Genomic DNA, 16,053 nt, shown 5'->3' with positions numbered 1-16,053 from the left:
AACTAAGACGGAAGCAAGAAAACATATTGGCTTCCCGTATCAAGGATAATCCAAAATGTTTCTACAATTACATCAATCGATTTAGAAAATGCCGTCACAAAATTACGCAGATAACTCGTTCTGATGGCTCTCAAACCACTTCTATTCGGGACGCGGCTGATGCTTTAAATGAGTTCTTCGTATCGGTGGTCTCGGATTCTGGTCACCGTTCTAGTCCCTCGTTTGTCGACCACACTTTGCTTCCTTCTACTGCTACCCGTACTCTTGCCCATTTTGATTGTCTACCTGAAGCTATTATAGTCGAACTCCATCAATTACCTACGAATAAGTCTCCTGGTTCAGACGGTATTCACCCTCTTCTACTACGACGTCTCGCACTTGAATTACTGGCACCAGTTCATCAGCTACTCAATTATTCTTTCTCTACGTGCACTCTCCCGGACCAGTGGAAAGAAGCCAACATCACGCCTTTACATAAGAATGGATCGCGTATAGATCCCTCGAACTACAGACCGATTAGTGTGCTGAATCACATTCCTAAAATTGCCGAACGACTTGTCCACATTCAGTTGCGTGCTCATCTCGAAGCCATCAACTTCTTCAGTCCGGCTCAACATGGGTTCCTTCCTCGGAAGTCATGCATCACCAATTTGCTCGTTGCCACCACTACGTGGGCGAAATGGCTAGACGATGGTTCTGGTGTTGACATTATATATTTGGACTTTTCAAAGGCTTTCGACACTGTCTCTCACTCTGGTTTGCTGCATACATTGGAATTAGCGGGCGTCACTGGCGACGCTTTGGAGTGGTTGCGGTCATACCTATGCGGTCGTACTCAGAGAGTGGTTCTCCACGGTGAAATGTCTTCAGTTGGTGCTGTGATGCGTGGGGTACCACAAGGTTCCATTCTTGGGCCTCTATTGTTCAACGTCTATATTAACTCGCTTCCATCTGTCGTGCGACATGCTCTTGTCCTTTTATTCGCGGACGACACTAAGTTATCTTATCGCATTCGTAGTATGGCTGATTGTCGTCTCCTACAAGACGATCTGGACGCTGTTGCGAATTGGGCACTTGACCATGATATGCGGTTCAATGCCAATAAGTGTGCGGTTCTTCATCTTGGTCGTCATAACCCGAACAACGTATACCTCATTGATGGTACCCCAATTCGTTCGCTCGCGACGGAAGAGGATCTCGGGGTTCTTGTTGACACTAAGTTGAAATTTTCAAGCCAATCCAACAAAGTCTGCAAGCGTCTCAAATCCACCACTGGATTGGTTCGACGTAATATTCACCATCGATCGGAGAAACTTATTCGTGGGCTGTATAACTCTCTAGTTCTACCGATAATTGACTATGCATCGCCGATATGGACACCATCTCTCTTGGGTGATGCCAAGATCCTGCAAAAGGCCCAAAATGCTTTTTCGAAGCTTCCACAACGCCTATCAAGACTTCCTGCACCCGATCGTCTAGCTGCATTGCGGATTCAATCAGTGTCTGTACGACATCGAGTTAACAACATCTGCCTTTTGCACGACTTTTTTCACGGCCGCCTCGATTTGGAAACTAGCGACTTTTTCACAAAATCCACCACCATCACCCGTGGTCACGCCCTTAAATTAGTCAAGCCTATTGTAAAGTCTAATTTTCGCCTAAATCATGTCACTTTCACTGCCATTCATGACTGGAATAATCTTCCATCTAATTTAGTTCAACTTCAAAATCGTCATACTTTTCGTCAAAAACTTTCTATCTTTTATAGTTTAACTTCCTAAATTTTTGTTGTTTTTTTTTAGTTGTTGTTCTCCCACTCCCCCCCTTTTTTTTGCATACTTGAATACATGTTTTTAACTTATAATGTTTTTTCTATTTGCATAGAAGCCTCGCATTAAAGGCTTAGCGAATGTGTATAATACTTACCTAAATAAATAAATTAATAATAATCTAAGCTTTTGTCTATGAAGGGATTTCCACACTAAGCCTGTGGCTTGTTTACAGGTCCCTTTACAATGCATAGGGGGGGTGGCTAGCCCCTATGCCACAACTAACCTACAGCGCCCTATACTAACTATTACCGTTAACCTCTGCAAGTTTTGATGGAAAGGAGAAACCGCGTTAGACCGCGGAGGAAAACTCCTTTTACCTTGCCGGGAGTGTGGCGCGCTCCTGTAAGCCCAGCTTCTGGGCGGCAAAGTTTGAGGGAATACGACACATGTCGGCGATCCTACCCTATAGGTGCCGACTGTCCCGTGTCCGCCGGAGGTGACTAACCCCAACTCCACCTACCGTCACCTCCCAAGTAAACCTCATTTCCTTCCCTGCTTATCCACATACGACCTAGCGGCCCCCGTCTGTGCTGGGCCGCGTAGGGTCTCCCGCTCCATTCTTCCTGGTGCTCAAGGCCTAACGGCTAAGCACTAGTGCTCGTAGGTGGAAAAAAAAAAAAAAAAAACTCCTTTTACCAAGCGAGGAGAGAACTTCCAAACTTTACGCAGGGTTTGTTCCCAGATTTTCACCCGGTGCCACCATGGATAAAGAATGCGCGTGAGGAAATTTGTTTTCACGCGACAGGATCGGCAACTCCCTATCTCGAACGACACCTTATTCTGTATATACTCTACATACGCGCAAAGCTAGGTATGTATGTAACCTAGCTTTGCGCGTGCTGTCAAGAGGCTAAACTTCAGGATATTTTAAATCCTGAAGATCCTGAAGTTTTTTGTCCCTTGTCAGCACGTGCAAAGCTACGTTACATAGAGACCTATCTTTGCGCGTGCTGACAACCGAAGCGGTAACAGAGTATATGCAGAATAAGCTGTCGTTCGAGATAGGGAGTTGCCGATCCTGTCGCGTGAAAACAAGTTTCATCACGCGCATTCTTTATCCATTGTGCCACAGTCCGGGATTGAACCCGGGATCCTCTTGCTGCGAGGCGAAAGCGCTAACCGCTACATGATTTTTTACTTTATTATTACAATGGAATCTGGAATATAAGGATTCCTTGTGTCGCCTATATACTTTTTGATACTTTTATTTTTCAGTAATTTTACTGCGGTGAAAAAACGACACAATATATTGTAATAGGAGTAACTGTAGGGAGGCGATAAAAGAAGTACCTACAAGCGCCCTCGGCAAGTACCTACAAGCACCCTGGGTAAGTACCTACAAACACCCTGGGCAATTACCTACACGCACCATGGGCAAGTACTTATGCTATAATTGTAAAATCGCGGGGAATAGAAGAACAGATAGTTATAGTGAGTATCCCCTCGATGAGTTTACAACATAGACTTATGCTGATGCACACTTATTACATCTTATAAATTTCTAGCTTGGGCTCAAGCCGACGCGTACTTATCGCATCTTGTAAATTTCTAACATGGACTTATGCCCTGAACCTTTAGAAAGAGCTTGTAAAGAGAAAGTTTAGTTGTAGTGGTTATCCCCTCGATGCTAAAATGATCACACACATAACTCTCAATTAACTTTCCAACATAAACTTATGCCGACGCATACTTATCGCATCTTTTAAATTTGATAGTTTTAGTCATTAACCCCTCGATGAGTTTACAACATAGACTCGTAAGTAAATCCCGAACTTCTTATTGTATAGAAAGTCGTTCGGATTCTTAGAATAGAGTAATGGCAGTACTACGCATGCAAACTGTCATACCCTTCTATCTTTTAGCTCAGTGTCATCCCCCTACTGGGCGCGTACAGTATCCCCTCTTAAAAGAGCGCGTCCAGACGGAGGGAATGGGATACACAGTGATGATGTGAAAAATTTTAAAGAGAGAATGAAATGTCTCATTTTAGGTAAGGCTAAATGACAAATTGGGGTGTTCATAGAAGACATACAGATGATATTAGTGTTTGTTCACAGTGCATCCGCATTGTATAGTTATAGATAAATAAATTATCCTTTTTCTTTAAAATCACCAATGAATGAAAAATATCACCTTAACACAATTTATCCCTTTTCACTCTAAGTGTGTTCATTAATATGTTCAGAGTACATAAAATTAGAAAGCAATTTTTCCATCCGATGAATGGAATTTCATCTTTCAAATGTGGGTAACACTGACCATAGCCCTTGCGATTCTCGATCTTGTGTAGTTGGGTTCATTAGCGCAGAACCGAGATGGCTATGCGCGCGTTTGTCGTCTGCACTCCAAAGATTGGGAAGTGTCACGAGTCGCAGAACAGTGGGGATATTTTTTGCCACCGAATTTGGTTATTAAAGCCTAATTTTCAAGCATTTTGTTAATAGTTAGGAGGCAACTAAATCTTGAAATGGTAAGTTACTGCCAAAATATCCGGACAACTTGATTAGTCAACTAATATGGGGAAAAAATATATATCGCCAAGGCTTAGGACTTATTGTGTAACACCCCCTATGTTTAATATTCTTTGTATTTTATCGTGTTTTAGCGTGTTTCATGATGTATAAAATAATAAAATAACCCTTTCAAAATAGGCTGTTGAAGGCAAGAACGTTATGTGTCCAGTAGGCAAGGTATTAAAACTTTCTTTAATCATCCAATTAAGGTGATTAACTTTGAATAGTTTCAATTGATTAAATGATAGCTAAACTCAGTGTCCTGGAAAGTTGGTGTCTCAACTAGCTCTGACAATTGCAAAAACTTGAATACTCCATTTGTGGTTTTAAACCTCAAAGTGGATCAACCTGATGGTTCAACTGGCCAACAAGCTATTGAAATGAACCTTCCAGAATTCCAGGTAAGTTAAAATAAATAAATAAATTAATCTGGTTATCTCTTAATTTGATAGATTTATTTAAACTCACAAATTTTTAATCATATCTTTCTAGGGCTTTATAAATAAACTAAAGGAAATGGAATCAGTTTTAACAACTATTTAATATAAAACTTGTATTAAATAATATTTTAATTTAAAAATAATTAATTTTCATAAAGTTTTAATTTTAATATGTTATTAAATCTCGCTTATTTTATGAATAAATTAAAGTTATTTTATATCGTTTTGTTTACTTAGAGGTCGCTACTAGATGGTAATCGCCTGATTTTTTAAAAATGGCGGATGTGATCAGCTGATCTATTTACGCGTAGTCAAGTAAATTTGAAACATATTTAGCGGGTTTTTGTTTCTGTTTCAGAAAAAAATAATGAATTTACTCTTAATTTAATTAAGGTTAATTACTTTGCATTAACTCGCGAATTTCTTCAACCAATATGCCTTCTATTAGTAAATTTGATGGTGAGTAAATAGGGTTGGGCCTTTTGCCTACTGTTCTAGATTTTATCTGTCCTAGTGTCCTATAATGAAAGAGAAATGGCACCTACTTGCCTTTGGCTTCGTTATGTTCTATGAGAAATTAACATGTAGTGCCACTACTCAATTAAATCGTGATTATTTTTGTTTCAATAGCGCTCTACCGAAGTGTCTTGTTGTCAAAATTCTTCATTAAAGGTAAGAAATTATTTGTAACTGTTAAAAATTTGTTAAATATTTGGTTAAATATTTTATTAAAAAGTTGTTTATAAAAGGAACTGCTACTGAAAGAAATTATATTTGATTATAATTAACGTTTTTGTAATTACTTTTATTGTATAGGATGGGGAGATCCTATAAATATGAAGAGGTAAGCTAATGGCCAGGTTGATGACCTCAAACAGGGTTCATACAAACTTGGAAAACCGGGAAATAAATAGGTTACTAAAACCTCAGGGAAATTTCGAATTTTTAGTAAAAATCAGGGAAATTTCGAATTTTTAGTAAAAATCAGGGAAATTTCGAATTTTTAGTAAAAATCAGGGAAATTTGGAATTTTTAGTAAAAAATCAGGGAAATTTGCGTCAAACAGGGGACAAGTGCTTAAGCAAAATGTTCATAAACATACCACCCTCCATAGGATTAACATTACACTAAACTTTGGAGGCTTGTAACTCTGGTTCTACTAGAGATATGGGGATGTCCTTTGAGTACGTTATAGTCCAATTTATCCCCCATCCAACCATACTAGAAACTTAGAGCTACGACAAACAGGGGCCGAGTAATTGAGCAAAATGTTCATAAACATACCAACCTCCATAGGATTAACATTACACTAAACTTTGGAGGCTCATAACTCTGGTTCTACTAGAGATACGGGGATGTCCTTTGAGTATGTTATAGTCCAATTTATCCCCCATCCAACCATACTAAAAACTTAGAGCTACGACAAACAGGGGCCGAGTAATTGAGCAGAATGTTCATAAACATACCAACCTCCATAGGATTAACATTACACTAAACTTTGGAGGCTCGTAACTCTGGTTATACTAGAGATACGGGGATGTCCTTTGATTATATAATAGTCATATTTGCCCCACCCCCTCCTTCGTTAACATTGGCTCCATAGGATACTCCATATAGAGCTATTTCAGTGGGGGAAAAATTTCGTCTGCTACGAAAATTGGGCCTGCCTTTGAGTGTAGAGGGCGGCCATTTTGTGAGGGTTTCTCTATGGGCAAATAGCATTGGTGACGTAGCCATTACCCCCTCTGAAATAGCTCTATACGTGAAAAACCTGGAAAATTCAGGGAAGTATATGGGGAAAACCTGGATATCTCAGGGAAATTTGTTTTCCAAAAGTTGTATGAACCCTGTTTGTCAAACTACCCAATTAGTTTTAGTCTGTTTGCAATTATTGTGTGCTAAGTAAAACAATACACGGAAGAGTCACAAACACTACCAAACTCTTTCAGGTTATTTCAGTTTCGACAAACTGTGTCCAACCGTGAAAAGTGCAAACATTTGGTACCATCTGACTATCCCATTAACATTGATAAGGTTGAAGAAAATTCACAGTACAAATTACTAGAGGGACACTTTGTCAGTCCATTTGTACATTATCTACCGGAAGTTGTCCCTAAAGAATGTGTAACTGCTAGGTTTCAAGCCATAATCCCCACTAAATGGATGACAGATTCTTTGAGGCCAATGTGCATTCATTTAGCGGGAACGGGCGACCATGTAAGATAAAAACCCCCCAAAAATTAAATTAAAGGAAAAAATTTTTAAACTAGAGGTTTTTAAAAAATAGTATTTTTGGAGGAGAAGAACCCTGATTGCTAAACCCTTACTTAAAGAATCAGGGGTTGCTTCAATAATTCTTGAAAATCCATTTTATATCCTTTTATTAACATGTTTATAATCAAAAGTAAATAGATATATAAACAGAAAGTACACTTCAATAACAATTCCCTGCCTGAGAAGCAAACTATCCTCCTCTCAACCCCCTATAGGAAGTAACCAATCAGGGAAGAGCTTCTTGGCGTCATAGGTCTTTAGAAAGTAGTAGTATAAAGCTATTTCAATTCGGGGGGAAGGAGAGATTTTGAGGCGGGGTTTCGCTAGTCTCCGCCTAGGCGCCATGTTGTTCAGGAAATTTAGCATAGAGTTCTTCAGCGGCCAGCATGGAGGGAGGGTGAAAACTGGCTCCATTTATTGGCAGGCCCAACTGTGACGTTTCCCCCCTTACAACTGATATAGCTCTATATGATGCTGGCGATCCAAACGTTAATTTTTGGAACTACATTATGAGCCTATTCACAAAATCCCAGTGCCACGGTCGGGAAGGTAATCATACGCAGATTGGGGGAGGGGTGGGCGACACTGTTCTTGGATAAAGAGGGAGGGCTTCTCATATAGTGTGTTACCACGAACTTTGTAGTGACGTCACATGCTCTTATCTCTTACCTTATTTTCAGGCGACCATATTGGCAGTCGCGAGACGTCGTCAGCTTGGGACCCAATATTGACGTCACAGTTTTTCCCCCCTAGCTTCGTGGTAGCACACTATTACGTGGCGCGGGTACTTTTCGTTTTTATATCTATATACTTTTGTTATTAATTAATTTATTAATTATTTATTGCCCTTAACTATAATTCGACATTACATGGAACTAGAAAACCCAAAGAGCAATCTTTCTCTAACCTTCATAATGTGTCAGATATCTTCGTTATGGGAGGTTGTTTAGCCTTAGAATGTTTAGCCCTTTTACACTGGTGTGAAAACGAGGGTTTTGGGCCGTTAGCCTTAACTGGAATATCAATGGGAGGACACGTTAGTATTTTTATTATCCCATCCCTGAAAGAGTACATTATTTAATTAATGTAAATAATTTAAAGATGGCTTCCATTGGCGCCAGTAATTGGGATAAACCCGTCTCCTTAATTCCTTGTCTTTCATGGACAACCGCTTCTCATGTTTTTACACAAGGAGTTATGAGTGGTGCCATTCCATGGACTTTGTTACAAAGCCAATACTTCTCTGATCATATTTATAAAGATGAGCTTCTTAAAATGGTTCATTCACCAGAGGAGGCACGAATACTCTAATTATATGACTTTAATTGAGCACCTTAATTAACTTTAATTTTAACTCTCAGAATTCAGCTTTCATGGCTGGCTACCACTTTTCTAGCAATTACGCTGCCAATATGGAAAATATTTTAAATCAAACATTGCAAAATGGCAGCAATAACGCGAAGAAATCTAGTCCCATTAACGTAGCGAAAGATTATAATTATTTGAAGTTAATATCGGATTACTCTCAAAAATTCGATATTGTTAAATCCATATTAGGGAATTCGAATAATTCTAACGATGAAGGGTCTAAAAATTCTAATGGTAATGTTTTAAATCACAATAATTTTTGGGGGAAATGTTTACTTTTTTATTGTGCGTAATATTTTAGAAATTGATATTCAAGCTCAAAAAGAATACATTAAGAAGTCGGCGCTTAATTTCATGAGGGGCATTATGGATGAATGCACTCATTTGGGGAATTTTTCCGTCCCCGTGGATCCTAGTTTAATCATTATTGTTGCAGCCATGCATGATGGTTATGTCCCGAGGGAAGGAATTAAAGGTCTTCCAGAAATCTGGCCCGGTTGCGAAGTTCGTTATATTGATTGTGGACACATTGCTGCCTTCTTATTTAATCAGTCCGTGTTTAGGTAAGATATAATTAGTCTTAAAAACGAGGACTACGCCATCCGTCATTGGTTTAGTGGCGTCTGCTAGACAGAACCCTACCTTACGCTTACCTAGTTGCCTCTCTCTCAGCCTGTGAGAATTCAACCAATCCCATAAGGGTAAGAGGTTCGCGGTAGCAGACGCCACTAAACCAATGGTGGATGGCGCAGTTAAAGGGAGGGTGAAGTAGAAAATCAAGTGATTTTTTATCGATTCTTCTACTAATTATAAGACCAGTCTGCATAGTCAAACATTCAGGAAATACTTCGGAATGATTTTAAAATTCAAATTAGGTTCAGATTTTAAGGATTATTTTAAACAAGGACTGCCGACCAATCGCGTAACGCCCTGAATTCTTGTTAACAAAATTCTCGTGGCACGCATGCTCCGTGTCGAATGAAATTTATCACGAGATTTGATAAAATTTGCGCGCGACGTGATAATCGTGGCGCGAGACGTGGAGCGTGCCACGAGAATTTTGTTAATAAAAAGGCAGGGCGTTACGCGATTGGCCGTAGGTCCTTGTTTAAAATTATCCTTAAAATCGGAACCTAATTTGAATTTTAAAATCATTCGGAATTGGTATTTCCTGGATGTTTGACTATGCAGACTGGTCTTATAATTAGTGGAAGAATCGATAAAAAATCACTTGATTTTCTACTTCACCCTCCCTTTAAGACATAATGTTATTTTCCTTTCATTTAAAGTCTTTTTATTTTTCAGGAAAGCCATTGTAGATTCGTTAGATAGAAATGCAAGGAAGTATTACCAAAAAAGCTTAATTTTGGAAAGTAGTTAATAAAAATTAGAAAGGAAAATAATAAAACTTAAGATAATTTTATTAGTTTATTTTTCAAACAATAAAGACAAAACGAATCATGTGAAATTTTAATTAGCTCTGGAATAGTTTTGTGATAAATTTTTAAAATGTTTTACAGTCCCTGCCATTTTCCCTATTTTTGTACGAAGTAGAGAAAAAATGTTACTAACAACTACCGAAACATTTTCTACGTAGGAATAATATGAATTTACTAATGTATTGACTGCTTTTTCACCAAATATATGTAATTAAAAAGAAACAAAGAGCCTAATTTGTTTTCAGATACAACTTTAAAAGTGTGTTTTATTTATTTATGAGAAAGTATACACGTAATTACAAAAAAAAAATAAAAAAAAACCGAAAACGAATTTATGAGATATTCAAAGCATCATCCTTCTGCATTTCTTCACTCAGTTTCATTTGCAAATCACTGAGTTTCTTCTTTAAAGCAAAAAGTCCAGATAGTACGATAGTTTCGGGTTTTAAAGCTCCGGAAGATTCAACGTTAAAATAAAATTTATTTGGTTTTCCATCCCAAATATAATCAGCTTCATATTTATCCTCTTCTATTTCTGAATATTCGCTTTTGGGCCATTCATCTGGTCTAGGATAAGTCGTATGACGAAATGCATTATCCGGATCGTACTCGAACGAAACTCCGCAAGTTGGATTCCATTTTGCGTGTTCTTTTCCAAATCCCTTTTTAGCATAAGCCCTGACTTTTAACTCTTGACCTTTACGTTGTTTTACAATAAGAATTTCTTCAGGTTCGCCGTATTCGCTAGAGTCGTCTCTGTGTCTTGAAGTTACCGGAACTACCTTTGGGTGACTCGATTTCAAGTCAGCAGTTGTGACATGGCGGGTTTCATTGTCAAGACACTTGGCCTCTAATGTGAATTCTACAGAACACTCTGGACAGAAATCTGTACACGTACAGCTTCTGGAGAATTGCATTTTATCAACGACATCGTCACATGTCAATGGAATTAATCCGAGGCGGTGAGCTATGAATTCGTCGTGTAGGACTGTGGAGTTGGATTCCAGTTGGACCCAGTCAATTGCTAAGGTTGGTACCTCAGCGATAAACACACGCCGTAAACTATTGGCTACACTTAAATCAGTGTCTTCAACGTAAAATTTGACATTTTCTTGAGATAAATCGCTTATATGAACGGAAGGTTGATTCGCATACGGCATTTCTATTTAAATTAAAATCGAAATAATTCGCTTCCAACGTCGAGTAACGAAGTACGAACTAGAGATTTTAATAATGGCGTCCCTCCCTCGGCGCCGGAGTCTCGCTCTCGCAAATATCTGATCAGCGCTGTACATAAACACGTTGGCATTTAAGTCAAATTCACAACTTTTAGCAAAATTTTGCTTTAAAAAGTGACTGAATTATGTTCTAATGTTAAAATATTTTATGTATATGATAACGATTTAGATATAAAACATAATTTGAGCTGATTTCGTTTAAGAAACCAAGAAAAAAAAAATGAAATGGCCATGTTTATGTACAGCCCTGATGAAGCTGAGCAGTGAGCATCACAAAATTTAGCAGACGTCAGTTACGAAACTGACCGAAGTTTAAATTCCGAAGCCTGAAATGGTATAAAAAGGCTAGCAACAGTAGTTTTAATTTCAGTTTAGTTTTAGACGACCCTGTCTGTCATATTGGACAATAGGACTAGTTTTGAGTCAACTACGAACTTTTCTTCTTGAGGATCTTCTGTAAAAGGGTGATTATTTAATTGAGTGAGTGTGATTAATCCTTATACCCCTTCCCTTGTTGCTATAAGACCTTTTCTATGTTAAAAACGGTGTATGCACTAGGCTAGGCGACCCTCAGTTATGGCATAGCCCACTCACAGACAGTAGGCTCTGGTATTCGGGACATACGAATAGGTACATTGCTGCGTCTGCGCACTCTCTCAAGAGATTACAGCGCAGGCGCCAAGAAGCGAGATGGAAGGCAGAATTTTACCCCCCTGTCTATCCCTCTTAGTTACATGGGGGAAAAAACTTCTAAAAGGGGATGAAACCTAATGGCGGGAATTTGAAAGTAGTAGATAACATGTGATGTGCCAGCATGGTAGTTAGTTCGTCTTGATGGTCTTCCGCGCTTATAAATCTGCCAGCTTGCCTCATACCATTAAATTTTTTTTTAGTAATGATGTGCTTTACTGTTGTATTTTATAGATTATGGACATTGCCAATAACTCCAGGTGCTACTTATCACCTATTAGGCTTTCAGATAGGTCCCCCATTCCTTGGCCAAGTAGTGGTAGAAAGAAACACAGGCAAATATCTAAGAAAGGTACCTAAAACCAAAACCATCATTTGTTGAACCAAGCTAACTGACGTTACCACCCATGTTTTTTCAGGCCCAATCAAACCCAGTAAATTATCAACCAAATACGTCACGTCTAACAATGCAAATGTTCATAGTCCCTGTAAAAACACATCGGCAAATAAGTCTCTGCTTTCAGGATGCAATCGAAGAAAGAGCATTGGTGAAATTTTCAACAAGTACTACAGAGAAGTCTCCAGTGCTGGATTGGCTGACAATAATGACTTCTCGGACGACGATAATGAACATCGCCAAGGGTTATTGAGTGCTAATCCAAATAATTTTGTGTGGGCACCAAAACCTACGAAGTCTCTTGTGAATGGTCAAAGAAGGTCACCAGATCAAGACACAATTGTTATAACCGAATCGGACTCGTCTCCTGAGCCTCTTTTCAAACGTATTGCTGCAAAGACCCCGGTATTGGAAGGAAACAAAGAATTAACAAAAGATGATATGAAAACTCCGTCCAATAAAATTCAGAGACCACATGGATGGCGTTCATGTACTGCTAAACGAAGTGTAAGTTTTGATTTGAAGCGCCGGAGTCTTTTTAAATCCTCAACGCAACCCAAGCATCTTTAATCTTTCTTTATTTCCAGACTTTAAGAGACGAAATTACACTGAGTACTAGTGATGACGAGGATGATATTTTGCCATTACACAAACGAATTACCCAAAAACCTTTAATTTCAACTGATTCTGATTCTTCGTTACCCGACATCAGACCATCAACTTCAAAAACAAAGAAGCCCACTTTTAAGACACCGACGCTTGTTATATCTGACACAGACAGTGATGATATGAGCAAGCTTAAGATACAACGTCGTCCTAAAAGTGTAACAAAGAAACCGGTCCAGACCTTACACCTCTCGGACTCGTCATCTTCTTCATCTTTGGACAAATGGAGATCAAAGAGCGTAACAAAGAAAACCAAACGTCCCGATGACAATCCCAGTTCAAAGACATCTCCTAACAAGTGGAGGTCAACTGTAGTACCACCAAGTATCCTTAAGAGTTTGACGGGTCCTTCACCACCTCGACCACTCCAATTAAAGGATTCAACTAAAGTTCACAAATCGCCTCCAAGAACCAAACCAAAATCTTCGAAATCCTCAGAACCGAAACCAGTCAAGACGCCGGTTTCCAACTTCAAACTCAAGAATGGCGCCGAAGCTCCGAAATCTCCGACTAGCAGAGGTGAATATGAATAACAATAAGTATAATGTATTTAAAGGGAGGGTGAAGTAGAAAATCAAGTGATTTTTTTTATTGATTTTTCTACTAATTATAAGACCAGTCTGCATAGTCAAACATTCAGGAAATATGCACTTCGGAATGATTTTAAAATTCAAATTAGGTTCCGATTTTAAGGATAATTTTAAAGAAGGTCCTCCGACCAATCGCGTAACGCCTTGCCTTTTTATTAACAAAATTCTCGTGGCACGTTACGTGTTGAATGAAATTTATCACGAGATTTGATAAAATTCGCGCGCGACGTGATAATCGTGGCGCGAGACATGGAACGTGCCACGAGAATTTTATTAATAAAAAGGCAGGGCGTTACGCGATTGGTCGGAGGGGCTTCTTTAAAATAATCCTTAAAATCTGAACCTAATTTTAATTTTAAAATCATTCGGAGTCGGTATTTCCTGAATGTTTCACTATGCAGACTGGTCTTATAATTAGTAGAAGAATCGATAAAAAAATCACTTGATTTTCTACTTCACCCTCCCTTTAATCGCTTAACCTAGAATTATATTTTAATTTAATTCTTTAGCGAGAGATTTTGACGCCAAAAATGCAAACAAGATTATTAAATCTTTCATTGGATTTAAAACCATCGCGAGAAGTGAATTGCACCAGGAAACATTGAAGTACATTGACAATTACGCCAAATCCAAACCTGAATTAGCGCAGTTTTTATATAGCTTATATAATAAGCACGTATTTGACAATGAGGTAATGGTTAGCTTATTTTAAACTTAGTTTTCGCCAAGCTTAACGTTTAATCCCCTACAGCTTCCACCCAAAATGGTCCTTACTTGGAAACCGCGTTTGACCAATACCGCTGGTTTGTGCATGTTTCGCAGGAAAGTCGGTCCAGGACATAGTGACGCTTTCAGAGAATCACGAATCGCGACGATAGATTTGTCAGTGAAAGTCCTCGATTCTCCAGACCGCTTATGCAATACACTCATCCATGAAATGTGTCACGCTGCAACGTGGATTATTAATGGGATTAAAGACTCTCATCATGGCCGCGTTTGGAAAAATTGGGGTGACTTGGCGAGTCAACGCTTACCATCATTGCCTCCGATGAAAAGGACTCATAATTATGAGATTAAAACTAAGTATGTCTATATGTGCACCAAGTGCGGAAAGAGGTAACTAAATTTTGAATAAGCCTTATGATCAGTGGTGTGCGAGTCCCGTTTTTTCGGTTTCGAGCCGAGTCCGAGTATCGAAACTAATTTCTTATCGAGTAACTATCGAGCCGAGTCTCAAAAATACTTTCGAGTATCGAGTATTTAGATAGGTCAAATTTTGGTTCTTTCGAGTAATTATCGAGTCTCAAATATTGACTTGTCGAGTAGCAATTTTGTAAATTTCTTGAAAATAACGAAGATTTTCAATTATCTAATATCTAACTAGTTCAAAAAGATTGTTAGTGATCAATTAAACATTGAACAGGTGATTTTCAAAATGAATGATCATGAACTCATCGTCTGCTATAGTTGTAAGCCTCGGACTCGAGTATTTGTAGAGTATTTAAGATGTTAAAAAGCTACTCGAATCTGTCTCGAGTATCTCAATGTGTTGTTATCGAGTATCGAGTCGAGTACTCGGCTCGATACTCGAACCGAGTACTCGAACCGAGTACTCGAACCGAGTACTCGAACTTAACGAGTACTCGCACACCCTTGCTTATGATTGGGTAATTAATATAAATTATTTAATAAATACAAAACGTTTCATGCAGCTTCGGTAGACATTCGAAATCTTTAGATATAACTAAAAAGGTTTGCGGTGCCAATAGAGGAACATGTCGGGGAACATTTCAACTTATGCAAGATGGCAAAGTCATTGCAACGGTGGAAAAACAAGGGACGGCATTTGTCCAAGTTAATGCGAAGAATTCTTTGACGCCCTTTGCCAAATTCGTCAAAGAAAACTATGGCAAGGTAAAACAAAGTGAAGCCACAAAACACGGCGATGTAATGAAAAAATTAGGCCAATTATTTGCCGACAAAGCTAAATTAAGCTAATGCTTAAAGAAATTATTTAATTTTAAAAATTATGAATTCTAAATTTTATAATTATATACAATTTTTATTATTATTATTTGTTTTTTTTTTGGACAAAATTCTTGTACAGAATATTTTTACACAATTTTATATTAAAATGAAACTATTAATTTAAGTCTCTTTCTTTGTGTTTGAATTTTTGAAACACCCGCTATACCGTAAGCATGGATGAAGAATGCGCGTGAGGAAATTTGTTTTCACTCTACAGGATAGGCAACTCCCTATCTCGAGCGACAGAATATTCTGTATACACTCTGTTACAACATCGGTTGTCAGCACGCGCAAGGCTAGGTATCTATGTAATCTAGCCTTGCGCGTGCTGACAAGAGACAAAAAACTTAAGGATATTTTAAACGATTTTAAATCCTGAAGATCCTGAAGTTTTTTGTCTCTTGTCAGCACGCGCAAGGCTAGATTACATAGAGACCTAGCTTTGCGCGTGCTGACAACCGATGTTGTAACAGAGTGTATACAGAATATTCTGTCGCCCGAGATAGGGAGTTGCCGATCCTATAGCGTGAAAACAAATTTCCGCACGCGCATTCTTTATCCATGCCGTAAGCCTAGTC

At 38.6% G+C, this 16,053-nt stretch overlaps 4 protein-coding genes across 6 annotated transcripts; 3 read left to right on the top strand and 1 right to left on the bottom strand.

The window, feature by feature from the left end:
• The first annotated feature begins 4,143 nt into the window (after window positions 1–4,143).
• Window positions 4,144–5,003, top strand: LOC149602635 (COMM domain-containing protein 6-like). Its single transcript, XM_089860868.1, has 4 exons — window positions 4,144–4,302; window positions 4,484–4,522; window positions 4,594–4,746; window positions 4,838–5,003. Exons 1-4 carry the CDS (start codon window positions 4,300–4,302, stop codon window positions 4,886–4,888), a joined length of 246 nt encoding a protein of 81 aa, XP_089716994.1. The 5' UTR covers window positions 4,144–4,299; the 3' UTR covers window positions 4,889–5,003.
• A 40-nt stretch (window positions 5,004–5,043) lies between these two features.
• Window positions 5,044–10,125, top strand: LOC149602634 (cardiolipin-specific deacylase, mitochondrial). 2 transcript variants are annotated; one of them, XM_089860865.1, is made up of 11 exons: window positions 5,044–5,100; window positions 5,179–5,244; window positions 5,416–5,457; window positions 5,602–5,629; window positions 6,735–7,002; window positions 7,073–7,159; window positions 7,931–8,095; window positions 8,161–8,355; window positions 8,421–8,661; window positions 8,729–8,990; window positions 9,733–10,125. In XM_089860865.1, exons 2-11 carry the CDS (start codon window positions 5,220–5,222, stop codon window positions 9,806–9,808), a joined length of 1,389 nt encoding a protein of 462 aa, XP_089716991.1. In that variant the 5' UTR covers window positions 5,044–5,100; window positions 5,179–5,219; the 3' UTR covers window positions 9,809–10,125. The 2 variants fall into 2 exon arrangements, with proteins under 2 accessions (XP_089716991.1, XP_089716992.1); XM_089860866.1 differs by having other exon boundaries at window positions 5,046–5,244; window positions 8,744–8,990.
• Window positions 9,843–11,134, bottom strand: Polr2C (RNA polymerase III subunit RpII33). The gene has a single exon (XM_089860867.1). The coding sequence runs from the start codon at window positions 11,024–11,026 to the stop codon at window positions 10,199–10,201; it is 828 nt and encodes a 275-aa protein (XP_089716993.1). The 5' UTR covers window positions 11,027–11,134; the 3' UTR covers window positions 9,843–10,198.
• Window positions 11,135–11,378: 244 nt separating this feature from the next.
• LOC149602632 (uncharacterized) lies at window positions 11,379–15,599 on the top strand. 2 transcript variants are annotated; one of them, XM_089860864.1, is made up of 7 exons: window positions 11,379–11,568; window positions 12,029–12,146; window positions 12,214–12,698; window positions 12,779–13,376; window positions 13,957–14,138; window positions 14,199–14,563; window positions 15,160–15,599. In XM_089860864.1, exons 2-7 carry the CDS (start codon window positions 12,032–12,034, stop codon window positions 15,443–15,445), a joined length of 2,031 nt encoding a protein of 676 aa, XP_089716990.1. In that variant the 5' UTR covers window positions 11,379–11,568; window positions 12,029–12,031; the 3' UTR covers window positions 15,446–15,599. The 2 variants fall into 2 exon arrangements, with proteins under 2 accessions (XP_089716990.1, XP_089716989.1); XM_089860863.1 differs by having other exon boundaries at window positions 11,379–11,584.
• Window positions 15,600–16,053: the final 454 nt, after the last annotated feature.

Source organism: Phalangium opilio, unplaced genomic scaffold (assembly GCF_054372755.1).
Source record: "Phalangium opilio isolate 3A_F unplaced genomic scaffold, DU_Popi_V2 ptg000354l_1, whole genome shotgun sequence".
Taxonomy (NCBI): Eukaryota; Metazoa; Arthropoda; class Arachnida; order Opiliones; family Phalangiidae; genus Phalangium; species Phalangium opilio.
Note: the sequence above shows the minus strand (reverse complement) of the source record. Positions and strands in the feature narration are given on the sequence as shown.

Bases quoted from the DNA above. Each gene is read 5' to 3' on its own strand.
- LOC149602634 (XM_089860865.1), top strand. From the start codon at position 5,220: ATGCCTTCTATTAGTAAATTTGATG. The intron at 5,245-5,415 runs GTGAGTAAATAG...TTGTTTCAATAG, and splicing joins TTCTATTAGTAAATTTGATG to CGCTCTACCGAAGTGTCTTG. The intron at 8,096-8,160 runs GTTAGTATTTTT...AATAATTTAAAG, and splicing joins GAATATCAATGGGAGGACAC to ATGGCTTCCATTGGCGCCAG.
- LOC149602635 (XM_089860868.1), top strand. The intron at 4,523-4,593 runs GTATTAAAACTT...ATTAAATGATAG, and splicing joins TTATGTGTCCAGTAGGCAAG to CTAAACTCAGTGTCCTGGAA. The intron at 4,747-4,837 runs GTAAGTTAAAAT...ATATCTTTCTAG, and splicing joins TGAACCTTCCAGAATTCCAG to GGCTTTATAAATAAACTAAA.
- Polr2C (XM_089860867.1), bottom strand. From the start codon at position 11,026: ATGCCGTATGCGAATCAACCTTCCGTTCATATAAGCGATTTATCTCAA.
- LOC149602632 (XM_089860864.1), top strand. From the start codon at position 12,032: ATGGACATTGCCAATAACTCCAGGTGCTACTTATCACCTATTAGGCTT. The intron at 12,699-12,778 runs GTAAGTTTTGAT...CTTTATTTCCAG, and splicing joins CATGTACTGCTAAACGAAGT to ACTTTAAGAGACGAAATTAC. The intron at 14,139-14,198 runs GTAATGGTTAGC...AATCCCCTACAG, and splicing joins AGCACGTATTTGACAATGAG to CTTCCACCCAAAATGGTCCT.